Here is an 18,644-nt window from a genome sequence, read left to right as displayed (position 1 = left end):
CCCCAAATAAGTCTCACTTTTTGCTTTTTTGATCAGTAAGGTTGTACATTTCTACTACAATTTGTTAAGCAAAATTCATAACATCCCCTATGTTAATTTACCAAATAATAGTATAAGGACTCAAACTCAATCTGAAATGGATTGAAACATCAAATCAATTTTGATTATTTGGCTTGAACACAAATCATATTTGAAGAAAAATGTGGTCCACTACTGACATGTAATAGAATTTTGTTAAAAAAATTTATTAATTCTTAATCTGCATGGCCACAAGATGTCATTGTTATTTGCAAGCAAAATGCCCTTTGTACCAAAAACAAAAAGCTGTCTAGGGTTTAAGTGTCACTTCTGGAAGTTGAAGACACCTGTAAACTAGTATATAGTTCAAACAGTGCATAGAGATTTTCCCTGGAGTTTAAAATGAAAAGCCTCTCAATTTTCACAAGAAAAAGAATCAGGCGTAGTTGTGGTTGGTAAGCAAAAATTCACTACTCCTGACTATCAAAATATAAATTTAGGGTTTCTATAGGGCCATGGCGATTGAATCAATCAGGTAGAGAACTGAAATCACATCATTAACTTAAAATCGGCATCAATGCCATGAGATTTAGCTTTGAAGCATTTAGCAGATCTTGAACCTTCCTTTCTTCTTAGTTTTCTTTTATCAAACATATACGAGTCATGATTATCAACAAATAAACTGAACACTCCAAGACATTTATACAGAGAATGAATCTGACCACCTTCTCTTTAGTTCGGTTTTCCATCGGACCTCCTTTAGCTTCCCATCCATTCCATAATCCCTCTCCATAACAAGGTTGATTCCTTCATCTGAGTACCACCCAACTCCAATGCACAGAATGCCATCCTTCCCCACATCAACATAGCCCGTGACACCGCCTGGCAGCCAAAGGATGGTCACATCCTGCATATCTAGCATCTCTTCCTCTCCAAAGTAGACTGGATTCTCAGGTAAGCTTCGTTTCTTTAACGTCTCAGTGCAGAGGTACACATACGGCATCCCACCACCATTTTCCTCTGTTACCATCTGCTCACCATAGATTGGAGTAGCACTCACCTCAAACACCTTCCAGGATCCAGTCAGTTCTGATGGCAGGGTTCGTTTGCGCTGGGAAAAGGGCTTCAAATCGAGATCCATATCACTAGTTTGAAAAATCATACACACAGAATTAGTTTCCTGGGAAGGCAGCAGGCCCAAACAAATGATATAACTGGCCATTGTTTGCTGCCCCAATAAAAGCTGCAAGCTAATTCAGTTTCGACAATGGCCATAACAGAATTCCAAACTTGAGTCAGAAGAGAAAATAAAGCATGCATTGACTTTATGAAAATATAATTGATGTAGATGATATAATTGTTTCAGACATTGCAAATTACAACACCAAAAGAGAGTAACTATAAAATATACCTTTGGTCATGGATATTTGCAGGACTGACCCACTGTTCCTCATAAACAGCAACCCTCATTATCTGTATATCTGAACCCCCATTATTGAACTCTATAGTATGGACAATACGCAGTCTTTTGTGGCAACCTTTAACCAAACACTATGCAAGGAAACATGACAAGAATGAACAACTATAACATCAAATAACTAAAGCATCTTCTTAATGGTTCAATTAATAATTTTGTACGAGTCAAGACAAAATGATATGGCCTTCGAAATAGAAAATTAAATCAGTCTGTTTACAGAGTGTTAAAATGTTCTCTCAATACTAATCTTCTCATTTTTTTTAAGGAAACAAAGTAAAAATAAAGAATAAAAATGCAAACAATAGAAAGAGGTGGCAACATACTTTATAAATAGCAAAATCTTCTAGAAAAATATATTGCTCTTTAAAGAAAAATCCCTTTCCCCCTTTATGGCACACAGGCATCGCCATCAACTACTGTAACCAAGACCGGCACATCATCCATCCACAAAAAGCCAAAAAATAAAGGGAAATATATAGTGTAAAATGAAAATTATTGCTTTCAAAGGCAAGAAGTCTTCTAGTTCCTCCTATCACTACAATAACCACAATCATACTAAATAATGCTACCTACATGCTCAGCAGAAACTCTGCTGACATCCCCAATGCCGCCTCTGCCCACCTGCTCAGTTACAGAGTGACCCTCACTACCAGAGTCTTTTCCTTCAAGGTTAACATCACTACCCATCAATTCTATCGACATCATCATCAAACCCCAAAAGCACCAGCATCACCATACTATTATAGGATGCCACCACCACCATCAATACTATCAACCTCACATGTTCTCACAACACTTTCAGGTTCCCCCCTTAATAACAAAATGTCTATTCCCACAACATTTCACCAAACTGCTCCATGAGATTTTCCAAAGGAAAACTTTCTTATAAGCAAAATGAAGGTAAATATGTTACTTTTCTTGCTTCTCAAATCACAAATTATTTGAAGGAATTTTAACTGAGTTTTTCAAGGATTATTGGCATTTCTATATAAAGGATTGACTTTTCTTCTAATTTTTTTATTTAGCGATACCATATCAAGTTATGATCAGCATTTGGTGCCTCACTCTGATGAGATAAATTTCATAGTTTTAGCCAAATAATAGTTCTTACTTCCTCTGTTGAAGTCTACATCGTGCAGACAGCTCTTGGCAGCAGCTGTCCATCTTTTAGGAAAATTAGGAATTTTTAATTTTTAAAATTTAATTTTATTTCAGTTCTTTATTTTAGGGAACTACAATAGTTTTAATTTTGTAAAGTAGATTTTAGGCTTGACTTATGTTGCTTGCAATGACTTTTGAGATTTGGATTCAGTTCTGGAATTGAGGACTTGAGAACTGGAATTTAGGGTTTACTCCTTTATGAGTTTTAATGCGTGCAACCTGAATCAAGTTGTGCCAAAGTCCACCACCACTGCATCACCATCTCTGCTGTCACCGCCGCTCCAACCCACTCAGCTTCAGTCAAAACTACCGTCGCCAATCAAATCCATAAAATCAGTCGAACTCCCTCAAGTCCAGAAAGCAGAAATTGAATGGATCCAAAACCCCCAACCAACACCAACTAGACCTTGACTCGAATGTTGAACAGCCCAATCAAATGATAACTCCCTAAGATTGATCTTGCAACAAAGTCAGAATCCTTTGTGCCTTGTCACAGCAACCCCATTGAAGCATCATCACAATCGTGTCTTGCCAGAAATAAATGCAAAGCACCCCTCAATTGTATCCTTTCTCTTCTCTCGACTACGGAAAGATTATGAAACCTGTAAACCCAACCCATAAGCCAATCTGATTTCATCAGCATCCCAAACCAGTATCTACTACAACTTCTATCCCTACTGAGTCCAGGTCACCAAGGATCAGTTTGAGTCCATACAAAAATATATTACAAAGTTATAAGAATGAACAGACAACATACAAGCTTGTAAAGAAGATGGCTGTGTTCAAGGAAAAAACACCAAGAACATAAGGATCACAGAAGTATGCTGTTACAGTAGCCCATTTGAACCTGAAGACAGAAGAGAAGGGACGCATGGATGGTGGTATTGCATTCAACTATACTACTCTTAAAAGAGCATGTTTGGTCTCCAAATGAAATGGGACAGGAAAGGAATGGAATGAAAATTTGACTAAACAGTATGACAAAATCAAGTGATTAATTTGATTCCATTCCCCCCAGTTCCATTCCATTCTACGTACCAAACATGCAGTTATAGCTGATCACACCCCAGAGATCAATTCAGGTGCTTTACAACGTCAGTTAAGCCTAACTATGGCTAAACCAGATGATTTGTATGATTGGTTTAATTCTTCTGGAAAATAATTTGTTTATAGAAAATTTAGGAATGAAGACAAAGTAAATCTGGCAATAACTAGCCGCATAGTTTATGCTAGCATCTGGTGCTAACACTGAGTACTGATTATATAGGGACCTCTGATCATCATATGGACAAGGATGAAGATCAGAATTCGTCCCTGCTAATTATGGCCAGGAAGTAGATTCTGGGTTGCATTATCTCAGTCAAAATTTTTATCAAAAAAATTATCTCAGTCAACATAGGAAAAATGTGGCAACTAATGCACACAAGTGAGGTGTCTCAATTAGAGGGATGTTAGATTACCACTTTACCTAAGAGCTTAAGCTATTAGGTTGTGGGCCAACAATGTATATCAAGCTTTTAACACTCCCCTGCACATGCAATCCGACAGCATGTGGAAATAAACACATGATAAATAACACCCATGAAAGGGAGCACATTAACATTTTTTAAACGCACACAATAAATGCAGGCAGCAAGACTAGAGCCTAGGACCTCCTGGTAATCAGCTTTGATACTATGTTAGATTACCACGTTACCTAAAAGCTTAAGCTATTAGGTTGTGGGCCAACAATGAATATCAAGCTTTAACAAGGGAAATGAACAGAAATTTCCGATACATTGGTGAGTCACAATATGGGATTCATATAAAATGTAACAACCACCATTTCACATCCATTAAGCAGGTTGCTACTCATGCCAAGGATGTTGTCCAAGAGATTACCTATATGAAGGATAATTAAAAGAAATGGTAGCTTGTTTTGAATTATGGCGTGGCACAGCCCCTCTAACCTACTGTAGTAGAAGGGTTGACAAAAACAGTGTAGCAGTTGAGATGAGAAGATTGCACCTACAGATAGCGTCATAAAAAGAAGCTGTGGACAATGGAAGGAAGAGGGAACAGATGAAATAGTTCAAGTGTCGAATGCCGATGATGGAGGCAAACTAGTTGTTTAGGCTTGACAGTTCTTCATAAGCACAAGCCTCAGAAAAGGGTCCAAGGCCTTCCACTGTAGAGATGTGCATCCAAGGGATGCACTAGCAGTTGTTCTACATTCTTTAAGGTATCAAGCCTCGCACCTTTGAGGAACTCACAACTCGAGCTCATGATATGGAGATAAGCATCGCCACCTCTTGGGGCAAAGACCCAGTGCTCCATGTGGACCAACGTTGAGAAAGGAAGGAGATCAAAAGGACCAAAAAGCTGGCCAAAGGCAACAACGACCATCGACGCCACACCCGTCAAGATCAGGGCAAAGACGAAAACAAATACTCCAATCTTACCCGATCCACCAAAGCGACAAGAGAAGCTAAGGACGATGCTGTGAGAATTGGAGTAGAAGAAATATCTGTTTCCGGACTCCAATGTACCAAATATTTTGGACTAGCTCTTGAAGGCCAAACTCATAGAGCTGTCGGAACCCAAGCGTCCCGATTAAAAGCACAAGGTTGAAGACCCAAAATTCTGCAAACATCATCGCAGAGTCAGCCATCCAATAAAGAAATGCTTCGTGCTGAAGGAGCTGATCATGAGGTTAAAAAATCAAGACAAGATTGTCTTGGACTGGGATGACATTGCCGAGGCAAATCATGCCACCATCACCACTAAGACCTCTAGGCCTACGCAGCAAAGTACTACATTAAAGGAGGATCCATGGTTCATCCAATTTGGAACCTTGGAACCTATAAACATCTCACACCTGCGAAACGCCGCCGAAGTAAGCTACCACGCAGCAAACAAAAGGCGACGGACCCTAACAACAAAATGGGAGCCACATGAAACACCACCTCCTCAAACCAAGCAACCTATCAAGACAAAAGAGGAAGGGCCCAAGTTACCTGAAGCGGCAAAACATGTCCAATTCATAGTAGACCAAGAAGTCAAAGAAGTCTACGTTTATCCGGATATGCCCCAAGATGGTAACCCAAATATCCCGACTCAGTATGAACTCATGACCGATGACCTCAAAGTTTGGGCATCTTCATCAGAATCGGAGGATGAAATCGGCGATGGATGGTCCACATTCATCACCAAATCAAGGAAAAGTAAAAAGGATAAGAGAAGTCAAGCCTTGCTGCACCCTACTGAAGTCCACCCTTTGAGGCCCAACACCAATGTCAGGCTTGACGAACAAGACTCGCCAAAAGACTCAGCTGCCTACAAGGAACCCGAGGAGGGATGGACCGGGGTGAAGGCTAGAAGACCACGCCAAGCAAAGAGAATATCAGCAACGCCATCACCACGAAGAAGGAAGCAACACAAAAGAAGGTCTCACCCACCTCAACCAAAAAAGAAGTCTCGCAAGACGACAGTCGTGCGAAACATTGACACCACGGACGAGGATGAAATGGTGCAAGGAAGGCCCTCTCCCATCACCCTGATGGATTTCTTTCCTGAAGACTTCTTCACACGGACACAAAGTGTCGCAGTCCATATGATGTCCATAAACGTCACCGAGGAGGAGCCTAAGTGTCGGCAACATGGCAAAAGCAACCCAGTGGAAGAAGAGGTATTAAAAACTCTCCAAGATCTCCTCGCCAACTCCCAATTGCATTCCTTAATGCAATCCTTTGAGACGGTACGAAATCAAGCCATCTTGACTCTTCATGACTTGGCAAGGCTTTTGACACAGAATGATGCAATGGTGCACAACAATCAAGCACAACAAGTCTGTGTAGGAATTTTCATGTCAGTGGCCATTTGGAGGCCAATGATCAATTCTTAATATTCGGCGACGTTGTTTGAGCATAGTTCACCGAGGATGAAAGTGTACGGCAGCACTTGGTGTTGAGGAGTAACAAATACTACACTGGCAAGCATCATCACGTCATGCGGCTCCGTCGAAGTACATTGCCCAAGGCAGCAAGATGTCTATTTGGAATACTTCCTCGTCTGGGAGGTCATCTATGAATTCCCAATCAGATGGAGTCAGATGATCCGCCAGAAAGTCCGCAAGAGCTTGCCCCTCAACTGCCTTTTGAGGCACGTAAACGATGTCATAACTTTGCAGTATGAATGCCCACTTAGTAAGTCGTTCGGATAGGACCGGTCTGGATAGTACATATTTTACCAGGACAGCTCTTGCAATGAGGTGGATCGTGTGGGATTGCATATAATGCTTCAGCTTATCGACAACGAAGAAAAGTGTCAAACACGTCTTTTCATGGGCGAGTAATTTAGTTCCAGGCCAGCCATCGTCATGCTTAGGTAGTAGAGTGCTACCTCCTTTCCTTGCTCATTTTCTTGGGCAAGTAAAGCTCCTAAGGATCTTTCTTGCGCGGCGATGTAAAGAATCAATGGCTTTCCTTGGATGGGTGCACCTAAGACTGGTGGATTTGAGAGGTAATCTTTTATGCTTTGGAAAGCTTTGGTGCATGCCTCGTTCCACTCGAAGTCAACTCCTTTTTTCATTAATTGGTTGAAGGGTTGACATCTTTCTGCCTGATTGGAGATGAAGCGTCGGATGTACACCAACCTTCCTTGAAGACTTCGCAGCTCTCTCAAATTCTTGGGCTCTGGCATTTTTTAGATGGCATCGATCTTTGACTGGGCAACTTCAATGCCGCGATGGCGTACAATAAAGCCGAAAAATTTGCCAGATGCGACACCGAATGCGCAATTAAGCAGATTCATCTTTAGCTGGTACTTTCGAAGCCTATCGAACACCAATTTGAGATCTTGCATGTGCTCATTACGCTTCTTCGTCTTCACAACGAGGTCATCGATGTAGCATTCCATCTTCTTATGGACCATCCCATTTGGTCCATACCCGCCTCTTTTATAGCAAAACCATTTTTTCTTTACATCCTATTAGATAAATTGAGACAGATCAAATCCTTCATTTCACTGTACGAGTGTAGAAGAATGGAACCTACTCAGCCAATCAAGATTGTCCAACAAATCTGCAAAACTTCAAGACTCAGTTCAAATCGCATCACAAGTTACGCGCCACACCGAGACTTGAAGTGGGGGCATTTGTAAACACTAAAATTTTGGAAAAGTAAAAAAAAAATGAAAGAAAAGAAAAAATAACAATAAAAATAATAAATAAATAAAAGTAAATATGTCAAATACATATGTATACGCTTTGTAAGAATACAAGTGACAAAATACATATGTATTAAAAAAAATAAAAAATAAAAAAACCGAAAAAAAAAAATGTTCTATAAGCGTACAAAAATACAAATTTCAAAGATGTGGACAGATTTCAAAGTCAAAGAAGAAAAATCATTGTCGGCGCCGGATCTACGACTTTTGTCGAAAGTGCCGCTGCCAAAGTTGACAAGCTCGCCGGATCTACGACTTTTGTCAAAAGTGCCGCTACCAAAATTGATAAAATCGTCGAATCCGAATCTCTTTGTCAAAAGTGTTGCCACCAAAGTGGAGAAAAATCACTGCCGATCGAATTTAAGCACATCGGTCCAAAGGTAACAATTGCCAAGGGTTGTTGGCACCGGATTTAGGCCCGTTTGTCAAAAAAAAAAAATGTCGCCATCCAAGCGGGAAGAAGTTCGACGGCGTAAATACTAAAGCCTCTTGTCAAGTCAAACGACCGGGGAAAAAAAAGGATATAAGAGAGAAGAAGAAGGAGCAAAAGGCAAAAAAAAATACATATTCCTCTTTTAATTACTGGCCTTAGTCCTTCAAATCTTTCTAATCCCCGGCCTCAGCTCTTCCTCCACTATCCATCCTCCTCAAACCCAGCTCTCTCTGCAACTGCACCCCCATTTCCGTCTCCTCCTACTGCTCTGGATTGCCTAAGGCAAAACAAGAAGAAAAAAAATATAAAGAGAAAAGTCTCTCTTTCTCTCTTTCCTCTCTTTCTCCATCATCTCTCTCTCACTCCACCCACTTCTCCGACAAAACCCAATTACTTTGCTAACAAAAGGCAAAGTCAAATACCCTTTACTTTTGACTTCTCAAAAACCCACCCACAAGCATTGCCTGGAAAAGAAGGTAGCCTCCATTTTTTTACCTAAAGGGGCCCTCTCCAAGCCCACATAACATTTGCTTTTGACTTTTCAAAAACCCACCCACAAGCACTTTGGCAAGCAAGCTTAGACTCCCATCTTTTCTTTTGTTTTGTTTCTATTCATTGCAGAAGAAATCTCCAGGTTTTTTTTTCTTTTATTTAAAAAAAAATATTTCCAAATCCGCTATCAAAGCTTTGCCTACAAGATTGTCTTTGCCGCCGAAGTGAAGACTTGGACAAGATTCGTTCCACCAGAGAACAAACTACTGTAGCTCTCGACGAAATCTCAAAGGAGGATTAATCAGAAGAAAAACCAAAGGTCGTACCTACAAAATTTTAATATGCATTCTACTGTATAATTTTGTAGTTTGTATTTTCCTTCATTTTCTCTTGCATTTTTCATCTCCCTACAAAGTCTAAAGGGGATTTGTAGCGAACAGTAATCTCTAAAGAAAATAAATGTCATGGCACAAAAGTAACTAAAACAGGAAAAATGTGATGAGAGGAGACTATTCCAAGCTTGCAGTCTAGAGTGGTCAACCAGCCCATAGGACCTGGTGAACTGACCTAGGCAATATAGACCAGTCGGTCTACCACCCCTCTTGGGCTAGCTAACAAGCCTAGGCAGTAGCATGGAGCAGTCGACTAGCCCAAGAGGGCGGTCAACAAGTATACCCTATCAGTGACTTCAACAGTCTGATTTTTACTCTAACGGCTAATGTCAAGTCAACCGGCCTCTGTATGCGGTCAACTGGCCTCTGCAAGTGGTCGACCAACTTTTGTAAGCAATTGATCAGCCTAATAACCGTATGTCCATATTCATCTTTGCCATCAAACTTCCATACTTGTCGCACACTGTCATATTGTTCACTCCACGCCTCCTAGGCTTCTTAAACAAACTAGTCAATCTTCAACCTAGCTTTTTAAGTCACTACCCACCCCAAAACAAATTTGAGCAGCATAAGAACTAATTACATCCCCTCAACTATTGTTAGTTCAATTTACAATATCCGATATTGGGCTGTCCAAACCCCCCCCCCCCCCCCCCAAACACACACACACCACGTAGGGGGAAAAGGACAGAAAAAGATCAAATTCAAATCCTAGTACATTTAAAATAAATGGGTGAATGCATCCTAATATAAGAAGAAACACAGGCACAACACCAATTAAAAATTCTTCCCTGAATGGACAGAATGCTGTTCTATTTATCTTTCTTTTTAGTGTGTGTTACAGGAATTTGAAGCCTGGATCAGTAGATCTAGATTCAAGCAATAACCAATAAGATTTAAGAATTTACATGCAAGTAATGAATGATAATACAAGAAGCAGTGGCGATCTATGAAGAATATAGTGCAATGGAAATGTTCCAACTAAAAATCAAACACTTAAAACACAGTGCAAAACTTACTTGTTCAAACTTCAAAGTTGGAGAAAGGTAATAATTAGATTCATCAACTTCACCAACAGGAATATCAACAGGACCACTAGAATAAGATCCATCCTGCAGCCCAGCCAAATTAATCATTCACTCAGTGGAACAAGTAATCAAGAAAAAAAAAATGGCATTATTGATTTCCTCCAGATTATCACTAACTAATTAAATCAGTTCCCACCATCACCTGGTATGCTCCATCCAAAAAGTTCACATAAATATTTCAGAAAGATAATAAGATTAAGAATACTTAATCTACTTTTTCTATTATTCTTCCAGCATAATAAAACAGTTAAATTCAACTCCATCTTACCACAAACAAATTGTGCTAATATTTTAAAATGTGAAGCTCGAGCAGGGCAAAAAATAATTTTAAAAAAAATTTCACTGCAAAATTTAGTTAACACCTAAAATAATTGGGATAAGGTTTTATATTGTTCTAGCAGAATTTTCTTGCTAACATTATATGGACATAATATCACATAGATTATTTAGATGTTTTAAGCTCATTCCTGGCCAACAGATTATTGAGACTTTTAATACCTTATATTAATAAAGAATAATAGTGAAGTCTTCTGGAGAGGGAAAAAAAAAAGCACTAAAAACAAAAAATCCTGGCAAAAAAAACAGTTAATAAAATATTTATTTCTTCAAAATTCAAAGGAACAAATTTATAACACAACTGGAAAATAAATGTACTCACATCAGTTTTCCTGTTCCTTCTGAAAATAATATAGACCATTTTTGGTGTATATTATTTGTGAAGTGGACCTCAAGCTAACTTTTTTGGAGCATCTAAGAGAGAATTGGGAGAAATTTTTGACATATAGGAAACCAATTTACAAAACTGAAAGCAATTATCTTGAGAATGACACACTTGTGTAAATCCAAATAAGTTGCAAGATAAGATGCAGTTTTCAGATTTTACAGATGCTTAAAACAGTATTTTCTTTTATGCATCATGTGTGCATATTGCATTTTTCAGATACTCTTTACTAACAAAATTCAATTTGTTAATAAAATGAATATTGCATATTTTTATAGTTTGATGTTGTTTATTACATACAAGGAATTCATATTCAAGCTAATTTTGATATAAAAAATACAAGGAATTCATACTCAATAAGTCTGATATAAAAAAATATATTCCTACTTTGCATCTTTGCCTCTATGCTTCTTTCACTCCCAGTTTAGTGGTAAGACTGTAGGAGTCTAGCATAAGGGCACAAGAAAATAAGGATTTCTAAACACAGAAATGATAAACTAACAAATATAACATTCAAGACTGAAAGAATACATCAGACTTGAACTGTTATGAGCTGTTGAAAATCAAAAATATGTTTCACACAACAAATAATCAGGCTGCTGTTTATGTTGCAAGCAATCTAATATCTCATTAGAGAATGAAGCACATCGTAGACTCTCACTTTCTGAAGGATGCTGTGATAAGAAGATTATGGCCACTTCTTTTGTCAAATCAGTTAAGAGTTAACGCCTTATTTAGATCTGATTTTCATTAGTTTTGGGCTTGGATGATATTTTATACAATGCCAGCTTGAGGGGGGGTGTTGAGAGTTCGAAGGCCTGGTTTTACTGTTTGTTCGTTGTATTACAAGTACTAAGGCTAATCCGGCTATCAACTATCAATACATTGAGGATCAGCTGGTCTGTGAAGGATAGTATCTCTCTGGACAAATCCCCTTTCTCACCTTTTTCTCTTTCCTTCTATCTTCTACCCCTGTCTTTGATTCTCTTAATCATGTTAGACTTCCTGGTTTATAACAATAGTAATTTATAGTCCACATGAAATTTATTATTTATCAAGTATGACATAGAATAGTCCTACCTCAAAGAAAACGAGACCAGGATCGTTGCCCATTAAATCTTCTTCCATCACATCACTTGTTCCAAAGTCAAAGGACTCAATTTTAGGCAAAACACTTCCATCATCTGTTTCCTTCAAGGGTAAAGATGCATTGCTTTCTTTATACTTTTTTTCACTCCCAATGCCATTTCCATTATGTTGCTTCATCTCACGGTTTTCGCCATAAGGATTCAAAGTGACCCAATTTATTTTCCTCTTCACTTGAGATGTTTGCCTTTCAGAAAGGCTCGGAACTGCCTCAATGTGTGAGAGGGTATGACAATCATACAGGTTTTCACTTTTGCTTCCAATTTCAACTGGTTCCATTTCGGCAGTGATGGGTGAAAATACTGCCCCCACTCCCTTCCATATCCCACTAATGCTACTTGTAAATGTATTCCATGCTGGTCGAATTACAGGTTCCTGGGGAACAAAAAAAAAAGAGCATTTCATCATTTGGTTAGACAACAAAACACAACTAAGCCAAGTTGAAATCCTGTATTGCACCCACCTCTAAATATTAGCAGGAACACACTTGAAAACAGCCTATGTTTCTCAAATATCAAACAGAACCATCAGTCTCTTAGTCTTATGTCAAATATACTTTAACAAGCTCAGGCTCCCCTAGTTTTTCCTAGGCTCCCCCCTGCCCAAAAAAAAATAGAATAAAATAAAACCGAAAAAATAAAATAAAAACAACTCATGATTACTTGGAAGTAGTCAGGTTCAAACAGTCATTCTGAAACAAATTGGCTGCCCAAGATCCAATTTGGCCAAATTCAGAGAAACAATTCAGAATTTTAGATACTTGGCAAAGTAGGCCATTTCAATATTCATTTTATTAATTCAGAAAAATATTTTGTTCCAACAATTATGAGATCTAGTTCAAATTTGTTGATCAAAATAAAATTTTGAAAACAATAGTGTCAATCATTCATTAATTTAGAATTCAATGAACTTAGAAATAAAAGATGAACAGACAAATGAAAGTAAAGAAAAGATAAGCACCCCCATCCACACTCAAAAATGAAGTAGAGCAGGTAATAATTAATTAAAGCAATAAAAAGTATTCACATTTCAAATTCGAGGACTTCGTTCAAACATTAAGGCTTCCATCTTCTTAGCCAAACATTTTCCTACTTCTAATAACGTAATGAAATCAAATGCATCAGTGCATCACCACAACAAAAAGAGTGAAAATTTACAATAACTAAAGTTGAAGAACATTCCCAACCTCCATGATCATCACATCAAAAAGCAAATATGTTTTGTTTCCAGAACATGAAAAACTCAGGTCAAGAAAGTCAGTGAGCTATAATACCCTCAATTAACTAGATACTTGCTCAAATTTAACTCTTCTATTCCAATATTTTCTCAATAATCACAAAATCTGATTTCTCCAACTCCAAAGAAAGTCCTCCATTCACATTAAAAACTAACCTTCACTAAACCACATTGTTCAATTAGCCACAAAAGGGAAAGAAAATATTGCTTTATCACTCTCCAACTAATAGAAAACTTGACACTTGCAACTCTTTCTTTTCTTTTCTTTTTGCACACTTGCTGGGCCAGAAAACAAAAACTTAATATAACCAAGGCATTGCTTGGGTAGCAATTTCAAACTACTTTCTTACTTTTGAAAGCACGGGTTGCATTAAATTTAGCACTTAATTCAAGTAATTTCAAAATGCTAGTTAAAAGCACCCAATAATCAAAATTTTAAGAACAGAAGTCCAAAGAAGAACATCGCGCCTTGTTCCAATTTTGTCGGATGTCTCCAAAGAGATTAGAAAAAATAATATCTATATTTCTACATGCACTGAAATGGATCCATCAGATACGACCACATCATCGTAACCTTGGACTTAGCTGAAAAGGAATTTGTGTTTATTAAGTAATTAAATTTCTATTAGTGGCAATATACGGTTCACTTCGCTTCCCATATTTTCTCAGCAACCAAAGAAAAACTTCCTACAACTGTAAATTCAATATCTAAAGGCAGCATACAACGGGTGAAAAACACTCATATCCCAACAAATTTCTTTTCTTTATCACATTTTCTCGGCAACTAAAGCAAAAACAATTCAAAAATCAAAATACCTGAGTTTGAAGAACTGTCTCCACCTCCATCAACATAGGTCCAGACACCAAAATACTCCCGCCCACCCTCCTCTTCCCCACTTTCTTCACTCTCTTTCTTCTCCTCTTCCTCCTCCCCTCCCTCTCCTTCTCCGCCTTCGCGAGGTCGTTGTCCACGCTCCACACATTGTCCTTGCCTTTCACTTTCACTCTCTCGCGGCTTCTCTCTCCGCGCTTTGAGTGGACAAGCTTAGGGTTTCGGTTTTGAACATTGAAGCTGCAAGACACACAGGGCAAGAGATTCCGGCCGGAGTTGAAGGTCCGGGAGGTCGATGTGGAGCAGCGATTATGATTGTATAACCCTAAAAATTGCTGGCGGGAGCTGGTGAAGGTCTTGCAGGCGTCAAGGCAGGGAGGATGCATGTTCCGCAATTTGACTTCGAAGTTCAGAGAGAAGGGTTGTTTTTGTTTCTATAAACTGCCGACGATGGTAACCATTCAAACCGTGTCGCGCAAGCTTCGAGTTTATGTTCGTTTTGTTTTGTTTTGTTTTTTCATTATTTTTTTTTTCCCTGATATTGTTGTTTTAGAATTACGCTGACCCTTTTTGAAATTTAGGAATTAAATTAAATTCGACCCATTAAAATTAATTTATAATTGATTTGCACATTCAATTAAATGAGTTGGGAATGATTTAAAAATTATTTATTTATTTTTAAATATTTATTTAACTTATTTCGAGTTTTATTCGATAAATAATAATCAATTTGATAGTAATAAATATGTAAATTCATAAATTATTTTACATATCCATTTTTATTAAACATCAACCCAATTAGTATTAGTCAAATTACTCAAAGCTCACCGATAGACTCTTATCTTTTATACTATTATGTGTTTTTAAGTCTGTTTCATGTTCCCATTCCAATTTAAACCCGAATTCTCAATTCTTATGATCAAAACAAAGTCCTAAGTTTTTTATCTAATATACATATATGTATATATATATATATATATATATATATATATAATTTTATGATTCATTATTAAATGTTTAATAATTTACCAAATTATTATTTTAAAAAATAACTTTAATTATTATGTGATGAAATAAATTGTTCATTAGAATGGCAAAAAAATTATGTTTGGAATGAAAATGTTAGATTATTCATCATCTGGCACAAATTATCTAATATAAATCGCTCTAAATCTGTCACTTAACTAAGTTGAATATGACTTGTGATTTCTCCACTTGATAATTCGTCTAATTTGTCATACATATTTAACTCGTCTATTTTGTCAAGTCTACTTAAAATATATTTTTCAAAAAAAATGAGTAGCCTTTTTTTTCTATTTATGATGATACCAAACTGTTCTTAGTATAAACTCAATTAATTTTAAATTTTAAATTCAATCTAGATTGGATTAAACTTAACTTAGTGATAAAACAATTTCAAATATAAAAAATAAAATTATATTACTTATATAATATTCAAGAAATTATAAAAATCCAACTAAATTCAATAGAGTCATGAGTAACTTAGTAGTATTGTTAAATTTGAGTTCAGCTTGTCAAACTAATTAAATAGCTTAGAGTAATGCATAAGTTGCATTTGTAAGTATAAGTTTGGGTTGTGAATTTGAATTTGGGTGAATTTGAACAAATTTAAATAGAATTTTATATTACATTTTACAAAATTAATATAAATTTAAATTCAGGCCAACCCAAATATGGGGTTAGACGAAATAATTATTTGCGTAATAATTGGAACTCGCCAATTGTAAGATGTTACGTTAACACTTGCACTCATATATGTAAAAGTATTGTTATTTCTAATAGTTGATTTGAATTTGAATGAATTTGGACATTTTTAAATATAATTTTATATTAAATTTATTCAAATTGAATACAAATTCAAATTTTAGACCTTTCCAAACATGGAGTTAGAAGAAATGGTCATTCACATAATATTTAGAACTTACTAATTCTAAGATGTTACATTAATACTTAAACTCATATAAGTAAGAAGTATTGTTAAGTGTGATGTGTAGGTCCGAATGATGTAGCCAACAACATTTCAATTGGCTCAAACATTAATATGAATAATTCAAGGAACCATACTTCTAAGTATTTTTGAATAGTTTAAGCCTACTTTCTATCTCATACAAGAGTTGTCGCAACGTCCCAAAAAAAGGTCCGAAATGGCGAGAAATAACAAAATTAGATTTCAATTGAGTCGTCAATAACCTGCTATTTTTTTAGATGTGTTTCATTCACCTAATCACTACTTGTTGATTGGTCTTTAGACTAATCTTAAGGTCAAGGAACCAGTAGTCTCAATCTGTATTTATGGGAGTTGGGATCGGAAGTTTAATTATGCGAGGGGAAGGTACTAAGACCCCCTACACAGTCGTTCTACGAACAGTACCTAATTAATTATAAATTATTCATAAATTGAATATAATAATCTTCAATTAATTACTTTTAAAAAATAAATAAATGTTAAAATATTAGAAGAAAGTATAAAATAAGGTGTGATTTAGAAATGTCTAATAAGACCTCCAAATGAGGGGATCTTGTCAGATAAACCTCCCTCAAAACTAATATAGGAGAGATCTAAAATATTTTTTTACCCTTTATTTAATTATTAGGACGCACACACACAAACATAGAATATATACAGATGATAATTAAACAAATTTATCAAATTTAACTAAAAAAAAAAAGAGTCTTTAAACATTCATAAATTTTTTCAAAATTTTTTAGAATTTTCTAAAAAAATTTCAACATTTTTCAGCAATTTTCTAAGATTTTTTAAAATTTTTCCCTTCATTTTTAGTATTTTATTTTTCCATTTTTTGTCATTCGAGTCAAAATAATTTAAATTTTATTTATTTATTATTTTTTTATCTTTAAAATATTTTCTAATTTTTACTACTTTTTCAATTTTTAAAAATTTAAAAATAATTAAAATTAAATAAATGAACTAGCGGTTCAAGACAGATCTGACTGGTTCAATCGATCTGAATTGGGTCAACAGGTCAACTCAAGTTGACCTGGGTCAAACCAAGTTAACCTAGTTGGGAAAATATGGTCGACCATGTGTCAGCCAGTAATCCTGACACGTGGCACTATTTATTTTTATTTTTTTTCAAGTCAGGTGACGTCAGCATGACGTCACTCGCCACATGGCAGCCTCAGTTAGCTCTGTAAATTCGATAGGGATTGCTGACATGATAGTGATCTGACCATATAGAGAAAACACATATTGGAAAGCCACGATCATGCCACACCGCTCCTTGAACGCACGGTCCTAGGCGCACTACATGTCACTATCCATATAGTGACACATGACCCACTAATATTTTATGATGTAAATGGTGTGATCTCAAAAGGAGGGTGAAATAGAGATTTAAAGCTTTATAGGTCAATTTAATATTTCACGCATTATTTCTTAACCTAGGGTCTTTCTAATCAGTCTTCCCCCAAATAATCAGGTATGCTAATATTTATAACCAATAAGGCATTCATAACAAATTAAATAGTAGCATACAGATATCACATCATATCCCTTTTTAATTTAAAGCATATATGTAAAATGATTTACCAATTAATGCGAACATACACGAGTGCAGCTTATCTTATTTAAATAAAATGTGTGCATGCAAATAAGTTTAATAGTAAATAAACAACCATACACATATGGAAATTAAAGTGAAGAAAATAAATAATATACAGAGAGAAACATACGATATTTGCTATCGAGGTTCGGTCAAATCAAACTATGCCTCCGCCTTGGGCATATGCCCCCCCCCCCCCCCGCCCAAGGATTTCACTATCCCTGCTCACTTAAATGGGTGGAGCATAAGCCGTTCACAACCTTTTCTTACGGGATAAGGTAAAACTCAATTCATTTATAGGGCTGAGCCACAACCATACCACCACTCCTTATGGGACAAGAAATACCCCAGCTTAATTATCAGGTTGAGCCAAACTGGTCTCCCTTACGGGGCGGAGATACCCCAATTCAATTTACTGGGCTAAAGAAAATTGGTCTCCCTTACGAGGTAAAGACTCCCCAGTTCAATTTATAGGTTGAACCCAACCGATACATGAAAACGATTTTTGTACAATAAAAACGCTTCTCAATACAAGCATATTTGTACATGTTAAAAACTCAAATGCACTCTCAAATATGATATGAATGTATACTCAGTAGAGTAAGGGTGTTTTTCTCAAAAAGATTTTTCAACCTTCGAAAAATAATGTATATGATGAGTACTCAAAGTTTTTGACCCTAATAAAAATTTTTCCTAAAAATATTTTTAAGGAATAATAAAAGAACTTAAGGTTTTTAGCTCAAAAATATTTTTGTCAATAAACACAAGTGAGCTTGTGAATCTTACAACGAACATGCAAAGTTTCACAACTCGTAAAAATTCTCCACAAAAATATTTATCAAAGAAAAACAATGTGGAG

General features: G+C 36.4%; 1 protein-coding gene across 1 annotated transcript; it reads right to left on the bottom strand.

Annotated features, from left to right (window-relative positions):
* Positions 1-575: 575 nt before the first annotated feature.
* LOC131166817 (uncharacterized) lies at positions 576-14,669 on the bottom strand. Its single transcript, XM_058125402.1, has 5 exons — positions 14,186-14,669; positions 12,068-12,508; positions 10,198-10,290; positions 1,430-1,569; positions 576-1,163 (listed from the first exon to the last, which is right to left on the bottom strand). Exons 1-5 carry the CDS (start codon positions 14,585-14,587, stop codon positions 719-721), a joined length of 1,521 nt encoding a protein of 506 aa, XP_057981385.1. The 5' UTR covers positions 14,588-14,669; the 3' UTR covers positions 576-718.
* Positions 14,670-18,644: the final 3,975 nt, after the last annotated feature.

The sequence above is a fragment of the Malania oleifera genome, chromosome 10 (genome assembly GCF_029873635.1).
Source record: "Malania oleifera isolate guangnan ecotype guangnan chromosome 10, ASM2987363v1, whole genome shotgun sequence".
NCBI lineage: Eukaryota > Viridiplantae > Streptophyta > Magnoliopsida > Santalales > Ximeniaceae > Malania > Malania oleifera.
Note: the sequence above shows the minus strand (reverse complement) of the source record. Positions and strands in the feature narration are given on the sequence as shown.

Excerpts from the sequence above, each read along its gene's own strand:
- LOC131166817 (XM_058125402.1), bottom strand. The coding sequence starts at position 14,587 with ATGCATCCTCCCTGCCTTGACGCCTGCAAGACCTTCACCAGCTCCCGC. Across the intron at positions 12,509-14,185 it reads AGACAGTTCTTCAAACTCAG|GAACCTGTAATTCGACCAGC; the intron begins GTATTTTGATTT and ends TTTGTTCCCCAG. Across the intron at positions 1,164-1,429 it reads GCAAATATCCATGACCAAAG|TGATATGGATCTCGATTTGA; the intron begins GTATATTTTATA and ends TTTTCAAACTAG.